General features: G+C 38.6%; 1 protein-coding gene and 1 pseudogene across 1 annotated transcript; one reads left to right on the top strand and one right to left on the bottom strand.

Moving 5' to 3' along the window:
• On the top strand, positions 1-5,314 carry LOC133724656 (uncharacterized). Its single transcript, XM_062151434.1, has 13 exons — positions 1-186; positions 269-364; positions 501-578; positions 2,594-2,674; positions 2,757-2,976; positions 3,089-3,147; positions 3,594-3,643; positions 3,742-3,829; positions 3,911-4,171; positions 4,283-4,375; positions 4,509-4,613; positions 4,749-4,865; positions 4,947-5,314. Exons 1-13 carry the CDS (start codon positions 121-123, stop codon positions 5,016-5,018), a joined length of 1,386 nt encoding a protein of 461 aa, XP_062007418.1. The 5' UTR covers positions 1-120; the 3' UTR covers positions 5,019-5,314.
• A 1,268-nt stretch (positions 5,315-6,582) lies between these two features.
• LOC133726164 (probable metal-nicotianamine transporter YSL7) lies at positions 6,583-10,083 on the bottom strand (annotated as a pseudogene).
• Positions 10,084-12,700: the final 2,617 nt, after the last annotated feature.

The raw sequence follows: 12,700 nt of genomic DNA, 5'->3' as shown, positions 1-12,700 counted from the left end.
ATTTGGAAATTGGAACTAAACCCAAGGGTTTGGGGCACACCGTTCTACTAATCTCTCACCGCTGCTTTACAGAGAGAGAGCCCTATTCTCTCTGACTCCGTCTGCTCCGACGCGACGGCGATGGATTTCCAAGTGGTGGTCTTAGCCGGCGGAACATCCAAGAAACTCGTCCCTCTCGTCTCTAAGGTATCCCCTTCTCTTTCTCTCTTTCCATTCCATTCCTCGCAAAACGAAACCAATTTTCTTACTCTTGCTCAAACAATGGCAGGAGGTTCCGAAAGCTCTGCTTCCGGTGGCGAACCGGCCGGTTATCTCGTACGTCCTGGAGCTCTTAGAACTCAGTAACCTTAAGGATATCATTGTTGTACGATTCCTTCTTCTTTTAATCTCTATACCTTGGATAATCTGCGGTTGATTGTTCATCAGTAAACGCTTGTCTCCTTTCGATTGCCATGGCTTACTATAGTTCTTTGATTTTGTTTTCTACTGAGAGATTTTAGGCGGTTGAAGGAAAAGAAGCGCATGATTGCGTTGAGCACTGGATTGTAGAAGCTTATATTGATCGATTACGTATCCAGGTATGTTTCAAGGCTGGCTCTGGTTTAGCATTCCAGTATTCATGTTGAGTGAATCAAATAGTAATTTTGCGAATGAATACACTTGGGATTTCTAACAAATAGGAAAATGTCCTTGGAGTTTTAGGTAAATAGAACTTAAGATATTGCACCTTATTATGGAATTATAGGAATTGATAAACCATAGTAAATATTGTAAGTTCTTATTGCCACAAGGGTCCCTAGATGAGACCACCGACGTAAATTTTTCTTGAATCTCTAGGCATATTGACTAAATACTGGGAAGGACTTTCAATGAAAATGTTGGAGCGACTTTTAATGACCATGTTGGAGCATGGCTATTCACAAATCATGGTAGGTACTGTTTTGGGGAAAGAAACATGAGAAGATAAATACATTTGGAATTTCCAAACTAATATGACCTAGCTATGATGCATTCATTTCTTTTCTCCCGAATGATACTGAAACTCTCATTCGACTCTAGGAAGCAAGTACATCTTCATTTATTGAGGACAACATTAAGCCATCCCAAGTCCAATCTGTTGAGCAATTGGAAGCATGATACGCTAACATATGAGCTACCGTGTTACGTGCCCTGGGGACATAAGTCTCTGTTTGATCAGCTATAAGAATAATGTCATACACCATACCTTCCAAGCCTCCATCTGGGTAAATCCCTTTAAGTGATCTGTTTGAAGCTTGTCATTGGATTCAAGCACTACGCTTCTCCGACCTCTTGCATGCACACTTACAGGCCGCTTAAGTACTTCAGTCTTTTCCATCACATTTGAAGAACATTGAAAACTCGCACTGCATCATGGGCGTGGATAGTGCTGCCCCAAACTTTAGTATAGGTCTACACTTCCACTATCCAAAATACTCAGCCCATAATCAGTGCATCCCTCTGTTGTATATTCTGCTTTGGTTAATAGAGTTTGTTTCTTATCAAGAAAAGAAAAAGGAAAAGAAAGGCCTGCTCTGAGGATTATTGTGGGAATTGGTTTTCTCGGACTTGAGTAACAGCTCTTCTTTTGTCATTCCTTCAGATTGGTATGTAGATGTTAGTTTAGTTTCATTGTAATTGGAATTGCTATTTCTGTTTGTAGTGTGGTTTATATAGCCGGTGAAGTCAGGTGTATTTATCCGTGGATATCTTGTCCACCGGTATCTTTTTAGTTAATGAAATTATGAACAAAGGAAAGAGTTAGAAGAACTATGAAATGAAGATATAAAAGCTGTTTCTTTTCATAAAAGGCCCATCCAATATTTTCAAGGAATGCTGATTGAACTGAAAGCAATGAAGGAATTCTAGGGATTTTAAGTCTACTCAGATGTAGGACTTCACTTAAGAAGATGGAAAAGGATGATCCATAGGAATGGTACTGATGCATGTCAAGCTCTTGTGATTGTGGGAATTGTGTGATAGAATTTGATTTTGGGCATTGCTTTGGTTGCTCTTTTTTTAGCTCTTGTGAGGCCATTTTTTATGATTGGAGTCCTGCTGTGCTTTAGCCTATTACCTATTATGTTTTATTGGCATCCCTTGGTTGTTGGTTTCTTTAGCAAAGCTCTTGCCAGGCCATTTGTAATGATTAAAGAATATTGTGCTTTAGCTTATTTCTATTTTATTGTTTTAACTGTAGCATCATTATTTTTTTATCTGTTCTAGAGGTATCTCAGATTGTTAAACAGTCCAAAGGATGCCTTGTCCCCTGTGTTAGGGTAGTACTACATATTTAATGGTTGTGCCACACTGCCACTAAGACACTAAATATATTTGTTGCATTTGTTTGATGCTACGGGACTAGTGATTCTGGTTTCAGAGAATGGTGTTGTATGCTCCTCCCACTTTCTTCTTTGCATGCAAGCTTCGGTTTAAATGTGATTCCCTCTATTTCGTTAGTTCTATCTACTGCTTCAATTTTCAAAAGCTGGAAGCACTTCTTGTAGGCATGGAATGTAATTTTAATCAAAATCTCATATACTTGATATGATACCGAGCAACCTGTTTATAACAGGTTGAAAGAGTCCCTGATGATGTTGGAACAGCTGGTGCACTTCGGGCCGTCGCACACCTCCTGACTGCAAAAGACATTTTGGTTAGCATCTATGTCCTTTATAGTGTTTTCACTTCCGAAGTCTGTCTTTGTAAAGATTAGTTAAGTCTTGCTGTTGGTGCAGGTTGTCAGTGGTGATATTGTCTCTGATGTTTCTCCTGGTGCAGTAGCTGCTGCTCATAGACGTCATGATGCAGTAGTAACAACGATGCTCTGCTCTGCTCCTGTAAGTGGACCTTCAGACTCTGGGTCCTCTGTTACAAAAGACAAAGCCAAGAAACCCGGACATTACAATAGAATTGGGCTGGATCCCACAAAACAGTTTTTGCTGTACATCGCAACGGGTTAGATATTTTTGTTATATTCATCATCATCATCATCATCATCATCTTTCATCTTCTTTTGTTTTTGTTTTTTCTTTAGCAGTTAACATGATATGTTCCCCTATGTTACCAGGAGTGGAACTTGAAAAAGATATGCGAATTCAGAAGAATATACTTTGTGCGGTTGGTCAGGTAATTGATTGTCATTTGTGGACTGTTTTAATGTTTTGGACACTTTCCAGCTGTAAATGGGTTCATTGATGAAATGCTTAATGTCATCACACTCACAACCACAAGTTCAAATGACTCTGAAACTATTCTCTTTGGTCTTAGCCTCTTAGGTATCATCCTAATGCCCTCTCAAAAAAGTTTCAAAAGTTATTTAATTTCTATACTTTAATTACATCACTGCTGATTATTTGAAACTTTAATTTGCTGATACGAGTAGATTATTTTAAGGACAGCATTCAAGCTTGAACAAATATGGGTGTTTAATAACTTTGCCTTCTCCCTGTTTTGCTGTTATGCTCTCTAGAAAGTTCCTGTGAAGTTATTTATATTTCATTTAGTGTTTATATAAGTTTCATACATATCTACTTGTTCTTAACCCTAATAGTTTTTGTTTATCCTTTGTGTAGATGGAAATTCGATCTGATCTCATGGATGCTCATTTATATGCATTCAAAAGGTTTTACCCCTCTTTCTGCTTTCTTTTCTCAATGGGAGTTTGTTCCATATACAAAATTGATCGTTTTAGACTCAATTTACTTTCACATGCCTTCCCAGGTCTGTTCTGCAGGAAGTTCTAAACCAAAAGGATAAATTTCAAAGTTTAAAGCAGGATGTATTACCTTACCTTGTTCGTACACAGCTGGTTAGTTTAGTGCTGTTGCTTACTATTGCCCTTCAAAAAAGTCTCTTCTCTGACAGGTTCTTTTTTCTTATTCATACATAGGCCTCAGAGGTGGTTTTAAATGGTGTACCACAACCAGAAGAAAATGGAAATGAAAAGGCTAGTTACCAAAACAACCAAGAAATGCTATCCCAAATCCTGGCTAATTCATCCACTGCAAGTTTCCATGAGCTCTATGCATTGGGTCCTAAATGCTCACTTCCTGTTCGAAGAACCCATAAATGCTGTGTTTATATTGCCAGCAACAGCAAGTACTGTATGCGGTTGAATTCCATTCAGGCATTCAATGACATTAATCGAGATGTGAGTTTGTGTTTAGAGGTTTTGTTGGGGGCTCGTTTTCAATGAGAATTATCTGTTCTACATCTCAGCCTTTGGACTTTCAATTTGCGGATGTCATATTTTTGTTCTCAGGTTATAGGAGATGCTAGCCATCTGTCTGGGTATTCCTTCTCTGCCCACAATAACATCATCCATCCGTCAGCAGAACTTGGATCAAAAACAACTGTGAGTCCCGCTTTTTACTTGCCAAAACTACATAATACCTAATGGCATCAAATCTGGCTTGTGTAGCCACAGATTATTCGATTCCATGTTATGAACATTGCTATTACTGATCTGTTTGGTGGAATTCTTTTAGGTTGGACCACATTGTATGCTGGGGGAAGCTTCAATTATGGGCGACAAATGTAGTGTTAAACGGTCTGTTATTGGCCGTCACTGCCGGATAGGTTCTAATGTGAAGGTGAGATGATTTGTTTATTCTTGGATTACGAATTGATTCCAGATTTGCACTTCCAGGGGGTCAATTACTGACCACAGATGTATTTTGATTGTAGATAATCTTATCAATTCTTAAGTTTTTTTTTATTGTCTGCAGGTTGTAAATTCAGTTGTTATGAATCATGTTACTATTGCCGATGGTTGTACAATCCAAAATTCAGTAGTTTGCAGCAATGTGCAGCTCCAAGATCGTGTCGTACTGAAAGATTGTCAAGTAAGTAATCAGGAACTCTCTCTTTTTACCCTACGTTTTTCTCTGTAGCGGCTGGATCTTATGTTATGTATTGTATCTCAGGTTGGCGCAAATTTTGTTGTTACTACCGGAAGTGAGTGCAAAGGGGAGGCATTGGCTAAGAAAGAGAAATGAGTATGAGGACTCCCTACACTGGAAATGACAATGGCGATTTCACAATTTGTCCCTGTGTTTCAATAGATTGGAGTAGGTTTTGTTGCAACTGATATTAAATGAAAGGCATACCGATGGCAACAACTGAGAAGGATGATCTTTAGGAGTAGCTTTTAGTCGTGATGTACCTTTTGATTTTTTGTCCTCACTGTCATCTGATCAATATGTTCCTTTTACTCTGTCAACTGAGAGAGAACCATGTAGACTGGTTAAATAGTTCATCTAAAGTGACGACCTAAATGAGGTCTGTGAATAAACTCTTTTCATGTTCTAAACAAATGTAATACAATCTGCTATGAACTAAAAAAACCAGGGTGAAATCTTGAAACAAACCAGAACCAATTTAGCACCAAACAGCACTAGAACAACGTCAGGCCTGAAAAACTCGTAGACATTTTCTTTTGCCCTAGTCATGAGGCCTCGACTGCAACTCCAGCAGCAGCAATCAGGAAATGGAGTGCCTGGATTGAAGTCAGATGTGTGATGTGATAAAGTGAGCCCTCTGCAACATCTCCAAATCTTTCTACCATACAGATAAAGCGATAGCTGTTCTACAGTAAGGTAGTACCGTAGTGGTAGTTCAGCACTACAAGTGACAGTAAAGATATTTCCATGTGTCAGAAGACGAGAATAAAAACTCCAGCAAAGAGAGACAAACTACTACATCGGACAAGGCTACAAACAACTATTGCATTCTCCTCTGATAAGCTGTCAAACACATACTCAAAGCATAGTAATAAATTGATCAAAGGTATTGTCGAATGGAAGAACATATCAGAATTCCAACTCTGTTAGTCGAATGGAAGAACAGATCTATTAAAAGAAATAACAAAGAAAAATGAATAGCAATGGCAAGTGATGCAATACTCCATTGAAAAAAGAAATAACAAACTAAGAAAAACGAATAAAAAAAATAACAAATGAATTGTTTAATTATCAAATGAAAAATAAGAATTACAACGTACACAAGCTAAAACTTCAGTCTTAAACTCTTAATGGAAACTAAAAACTAGAACATCAAGGACAAGACTATTGGAGTTTAGCATATTGCCAGCAAATTTTCCAAGGAGTGGAGTGTGGCTTTCACTCCCAGTTATAGCTGATTCTTCTTTTTCACAATGCACCTGCCTCTTGTTGAGATAGGCAGCAAATTCATTAATCAAGGCAGCGGGATTGGAGGTGAAATTCATCATACTCCCAATAGAAGAAGCATAGAGTCAGGCTTTGAATTCCTGCTCTGATACCATATTGAAAAACATATCTGATGGAGCAAGCTTTTCTTCTTTTTGATATGATTCAATTAACATGATCTTTTACAAGAAGGAGAAAACATATATACGGAAGGGAAGGGAAAAGGAAGACAACAAAAGGTAAAAGGGGAACAGCAAAAGGAAAAAGGAGAAAGACAAAGAAACGGAAAAGAAGGAAAAGAAGAGACAGCAAAAAGAAAGTGAAAAAGAAGAGAACAATAGACAAAAAACAATTGCTGGCAATATGCTAAACTCCAATAAAGACCACTAGAACACTAGCTAGATCCTGATGAAGATAAAAACGAATCAACTCTATCGTTGTCCGAGTAAGAGAGGAACTTCATGCATATTGGTGCTTTGACATTGGCCAGAGATAGGATCGCAGCCGGAACACCCCACATAGACTCGCCACAGATGAGACCAGATGCAACCGCCGGTGCCAAATCCTCCGCCTGTTTTTTGTTCCATAACTTCCAGCAGAAAAGGACCAAGCTTCCCAAACACATGTCAATCACGAAGTAGGAGCCGAGATAGAATGGGACTGCCATGGCCATTGCGTTCGGAACAAACCTGTAGATCTTGTACTTGGTCTCGTAACGCTTCAAAAGCTCGGTTACTATGTTAATGGCAATGGCAAATGTGAAAAAGGAGACTGCAAGTGTGACGCAGTGTTTAGGGAGTGAGCCAAAGCCCTCAACTCCGAGGAGTGCAATGCCACGGTACATTAGGCCATAGGGTGCAGGATATGATCCCGTGGGATCACCAACCCGGTAAGCTTTGTAGAAGAACCAGAATATCAAAGGCGACATGACACACCCCATGGCTGTCCCGAAAACTTGGCTGAAGAACATGGATCGAGGAGACGAGAGAGTTAGGTATCCAGTCTTGAAGTCTTGCATGAGATCGGAGGCTGTCGAGACAATGCTCATCAATTCATCATTGCACCACAAGAAGCGAGGCCAGCAATGACACCACCTTTTTCAAGGCCAACCCAAGCACTGAAGATCAGGATTGCGATTTTGCCGTAGTTGGAAGCAAGGGACCAATCTGTGAGACCGCAACCTTAGGCATTGCAGAAGGCCAGAATCGGAGCGATGAAGTAAGCTGTCAGAACATGATACCATTTTAGTTGGTGGAAAATGAATGGCAGGACAATAATTGATATTCCTGCAAGAGCAATGTAGCCAGCGACAGCAACCGAGAGTGGAATTTGGTCTTTCAAGAAGTACTCAGTTCTTTGTTCCTCGTCGTAGTTTTCACTCAGCTCAGTTTCTGATGAGGGCAATCCGCCAGCTTCCATATTGGATAATGATAGTGGTGGCGGCGAAGGCGATGCCAACTCTACTTTCTTTTCTTCTGGTTTATTGCTAAAGATATTTTTAATGAGAATGTTGCTATAGAGATTTTTAATGAGAATGAAACTCATATAACCAGCATGATACATAACATGGTATAGTCCATCACCAAGTATCATGCCTATGGAGATAAAGACCCTGTAACCTTGGATTCCATGAAGACTACTTGCAGAAAGATGAGCTCCATACCAGATACCTTTCTTTTGTTCAATCAAAGGCCACATGATTCCCCATGATATCACAGCCCCAACGAGCATGGATATGTTCACCATGTAAGAGGTGATCATTCCACAACCAATATATGTGGTTGAGAAGTCGAAGTAAAACCTCTGTTTATACGCTTTTAGACCAAAAATTGGAAAGCTAGCAAACCCACAGCCATCCGAAGCTGCGAAAAACCACTGGAAAAAAGACCAGACAAAGCTGCCGCAGCAGCTCTTGAAGAGAGCAGAAACTTGTCTCGCTGCCATCTTAGCTCCTTTGGGGGTGTGGAAGCTGTTGATGAGGTGCGCTGTTGCTGTTCCACTTGGGTATGTCAGTTTTCTTTTGAGGATCATCCTCTCTCTCAAGGCTATTATCGAAAAAAGCCCAGCGAAGCTGACTGTGAAGAGATATCCCGTCATCCAGGGAATTGAAAGCCTCTTGATGTTGATTAGAGTGTTTCCTGCATCTCCCTGAGCAGCTACCTGAGGGCTCATACCTAGTAAATAACTTGCCGTGCCACTGCTGAAGGCTATCCCAGACGACGCCACAACACAGGTTTGAACCACTGTGTTTTCTTGACGAGTAGTGAAAGGCTGCTTCAACAGACCTAACTTTTGAAGCAAGGCAGTGTATCCTTTCAGCAGTGCGAATCCCAACAGCCCCGCTACGACGTTTAGAGATGGTATTACACCGGTGGTAAGATTGAGCTTGCGCACGATGAAGTTGAAGATGAATGCTAAGAAAAAAGCTTGTGACCATAGACCTGACCGTTATTTGCATGGTCCATGGGGGCACCTCTGTGTCTCTGAATGCCTTTTCAGTCAGTCTCTAGCCTGAACCATTTGTTTTCCAGCTTGAACATTGTCGAAATCGTCAGTCTCCATGATATCAATGAATGTTAATTGTATTGTCTTTCTCTTCTTGTAGATTGTGAGATTTTCAGATGTTGCAGTTCTGCTGTGAAGAGGTCTTGTATTTATAACAGTAATATCTGACTGCATTCAGCAAGGATTTGGAGTCATGGTTAGAATAGGAGTAGAAGTAGGTTTAGAAACTTTCTTCGTCTGTAGCTAGCAGATTTAGAAACCTCATATGGATTTTAAACCAAACCCATGTAGGATAAGGTTAATATAAATGCATTTATGTATATACATTTCTGCATTTTAAACCAAATCCAGGTAGGATAAGGTTAATAAAAATGCATTCATACATTTATGCATTTTGAACCAAACCCAAGTTGGATTTTAAACAAAAACTTTTTTTGTTTGTTGCCGCAGCGGCTCTTTTACTGTACGTACATTTCTGCACAAAACATGACCAGGGAGGCAACGTCTGAAAAAGATCACATAGCTTTTTCCGAAGGTGCGATTCAGTAATACAAATTGGAATATTTTAGCTCAACTTTTCTAGGTGCTTTTTCCAACTCTTGAGAAAGAGGAAGTTTCGACAATTTGAAGAAATCATGATGGACAGTGGTTAGTAGTCATGTTACATGTGCTGCCACTGCTGCATTAAAGGTTTTTTTTTCCCTCTTTTTCATGTTACTAGCTAAATAGCTACATCATAGTTTTAACCATGTTATACGTTGTTCTGAAAGTTTTAAAACACTTCAGACTTGTAAATGATGATTGAGTTGCTGATAATGATTCTCAGAGGAAGTTAGCAAAAACATACTTCCATAAAGTAAAAGGAATTTTTATGTATGAACCAGGTACAATCACATATCTATCGTTTTTCTTCTTTGGTTAGTATTCTCCACATTGATCGTTTCATCAGTTTTTCAACAAGAGAGTAGAACCTAACTCCTAACTTGTGCTCAAATTTCTCTTCCTAGATATTACACCTATAGTATTAATTATACACCCCTACACAAGATCACACATACATTAATTTGCTTCAATATTTTCCAATTGCTTTTCAGTTCCACGCAGATTTTTATGATCTTGGTCCAATTTTACACATCCCAGTGGTGTAGGTTAGTAGCTATGATAAACATTTCAATAACAGTTTAACCCTACATAAAACCAAAACTACAATGGGGGGGACATAAAACCAAAACCCCATAAATTACAAATTACAAGCATATATCTAACTGAACCGTACCCTCCGAGTTCCACTAACTTCGAATTCAGAAATCACTGAATCATTATCAATACTATTTGGAAACTCTTTTTCAATGTAGAGAACCATCAAATCATCAAGAAAGTCATCTTCCATCTTATTCCGAAGTTTGCTTTTTATGATGTTCATAGATGAAAATGCTCTCTCTGTTGTTGCTGTAGAAACTGGCAGAGTCAAAATAAGACAAATCAACCTGTAGATCATAGGAAAGAATGCTGACTGATAGGAGCATTTTAAAGTGGTATTTTAATAGTTAATTCCTCACATTTTGCTTAGTTAATTCCTTAACGAATCGATTTTTAACTCAATTTCTATTTTCTTAGGTACATTGGAGTAAATGATGGTGAAATGAGCATTAGGTCCACACTTACCTATAAATGGTGGAGAAAAATGGAAATGTACTAAAATGTCAATTTTACACATTTTCCTACTCCGACTAGGAGAAACCAAGCCAAGCAAGGAAGAAGGAGCGGCCGCCTGACCAAATGAACTCTAAATGAGCTGAAACTTTCCAGATCCATTCTAGACATCCTAAGGATCATTTATTATGAAGAGTGCCAGAGCTAGTTTTGAGTGGAAGGCCTTCAAACAGTCAGCCCAATTTCCTGCAGAAGCAAAACTGGAAAACTGGACCCGTAAGGAGTCCAGCAGAGATTCTGGCCCAAAGGCATGAAAATAAATTCTGAAATTTTACCAAAATGATCTACACTCATGGTAGATCATTTCATATGAAGAAGTCACGAGCCAAATCTGAAGTCCTGTTGGAGAAATAATTGAAGGAATAAAGGGGCAGAAACTGATCTAAAAACAGCTCAACACCACATGTTCAAGTTTCCTACCCACATGAAGAAAGCTAGATGCTTTTCTCTTTTTCCTTGGATATATTTTTCTGCTCCAATAGATCATCATCACTTCCATACTTCTGCACCTTCATGCCTTGCTTTCATTTCATCATTACTCCATCTTTTCCATATTTTACAAACCACTTTCATTATTTTTCTTCCATTTATCATTTCACTCTTCTTTTTCTTCCCTATATAAACACCTTCTCCTCTCACTCTAACCACATTCCTTCATCCATTCCATCTTCTTTGTCTCTCCATTTCCTTTCCATTTTCCTTTCCAACATCCTCTAGGGCAAGCCACGAAGTTCAAGCAAGGCCAAGGAAGAGAAGAACCAAGCCGTGAGCATCATCATCCATCCTCCACCTTTGAAGCTTGCTTTCGAGTCTCAAAGGATTCAACGTTATTCACCCATCTTCATCTTCCATCCACGGTGTAATTCGACCTCTACTTTGTAACCTTTGCTTTGTATTTCGTTGGTTTTGCCTTAGTTGACATATATGTTTGAACAATTGTTAATTTCTGGAATTTTATGATTAATTGAGAATTTTCAGATTCATATATTGTGATTCAAGAGTTGCTTATGTGGGTTTGTTTAATTAAATTTGCATTATGGATAACTTTTGTATTTTAATCTTATGTGGTTGCAAACACTTAGGGTTTCGATATAATTGGTGCTAGGTTTAAGAACATGAAATCGACTTTTCGTTTTGTGTAAACTTGAATCAAAGTAGTAAAGGTTTTGTACAAAGATCGAATTTAATTAAAGAGAATTGCAATTAGGTGGACTTTTCCATACTAAGTTGTACACTTGAGTTGATAGCCTTTCTCTATGTGTAATGCGTTAAACATGACATGATTGACTAGCTTTCTAGGGTTTGATTGCATGTTTGATAGGATTAATCTAGGTGCTTTCGCTTAGGTTAATTAGCATTGAAAAGTAAAAAATGGGAATTCATTTGCTTTCGAATGTTTCACATGATCAACTCCTTTCTCATGACTTAGATGAACAATATTAGGGTTTGAATCAATTTTAATCATAAGTTTCGGTTTTGATCTTTGTTCTCTCATTCCATTCGTTTAATTATGTTTATGTGTTTTATTTGTTTTCTTAACTTAGTTTATTTTCGAATCCAAAATCCAAAATTCCCCCTTTTTCGTAAATATGTTTATACTTGTGAATATCTTTGTGATTATATTACTTTGTTTTAATTTTAATTGTTTAATTGTTTGACAATGACAGGTGTACCCTCAATCCCCGGAATAGAACGATCCCTACTTGCTTATACTACTAATGATATTTTTAGGGTTAAATTATGCGCTTGCTCAAAGCGTATCAATTTTTGGCGCCGTTGCCGGGGATTGAAAAATCACTTGTTTTTGTTTATAATTGTTGTATATAAACTGTTTGATACTTAGTTTAAATTAACTAGGTTGTTTTTTTTATTGTTGAATACGAGTTTAATTGTGAGTTGTAAATTAAAGAAGGAATAGGTGAAGTCGTGTTTATTAATATTGGCCTAAACCCCTTATTGGTACCTAGTTCAGGTCCCTTAAGGTTGAGGGCGGCCTTTATTAACATTCATTGAACTGTCTAACACACTTAGGACCTTTTACATCCTAGTAAGAATATCCTATGTGAGATGGTGTCTAGGAAGGGGACAACGTTCATGACGGGTTTTTGAATCCAGAAGTGCTTATAAATGGGCCTAGCTCATGCCAAAATGGATTTTTCCTCTTGTGTTCGCCCTCCCCTACCTGGCCATTTCAGTAAGGTTGCCCAACGGATGTAGGAGGGACTTTGTGTCTAGACGACTATACTTGGGCCGCACGTCCACTTGATTTACCGCTTGGAATTAGATTTGATATC

The sequence above is a fragment of the Rosa rugosa genome, chromosome 1, assembly GCF_958449725.1.
Source record: "Rosa rugosa chromosome 1, drRosRugo1.1, whole genome shotgun sequence".
Taxonomy (NCBI): Eukaryota; Viridiplantae; Streptophyta; class Magnoliopsida; order Rosales; family Rosaceae; genus Rosa; species Rosa rugosa.
This window is presented reverse-complemented; position numbering and strand designations above follow the sequence as displayed.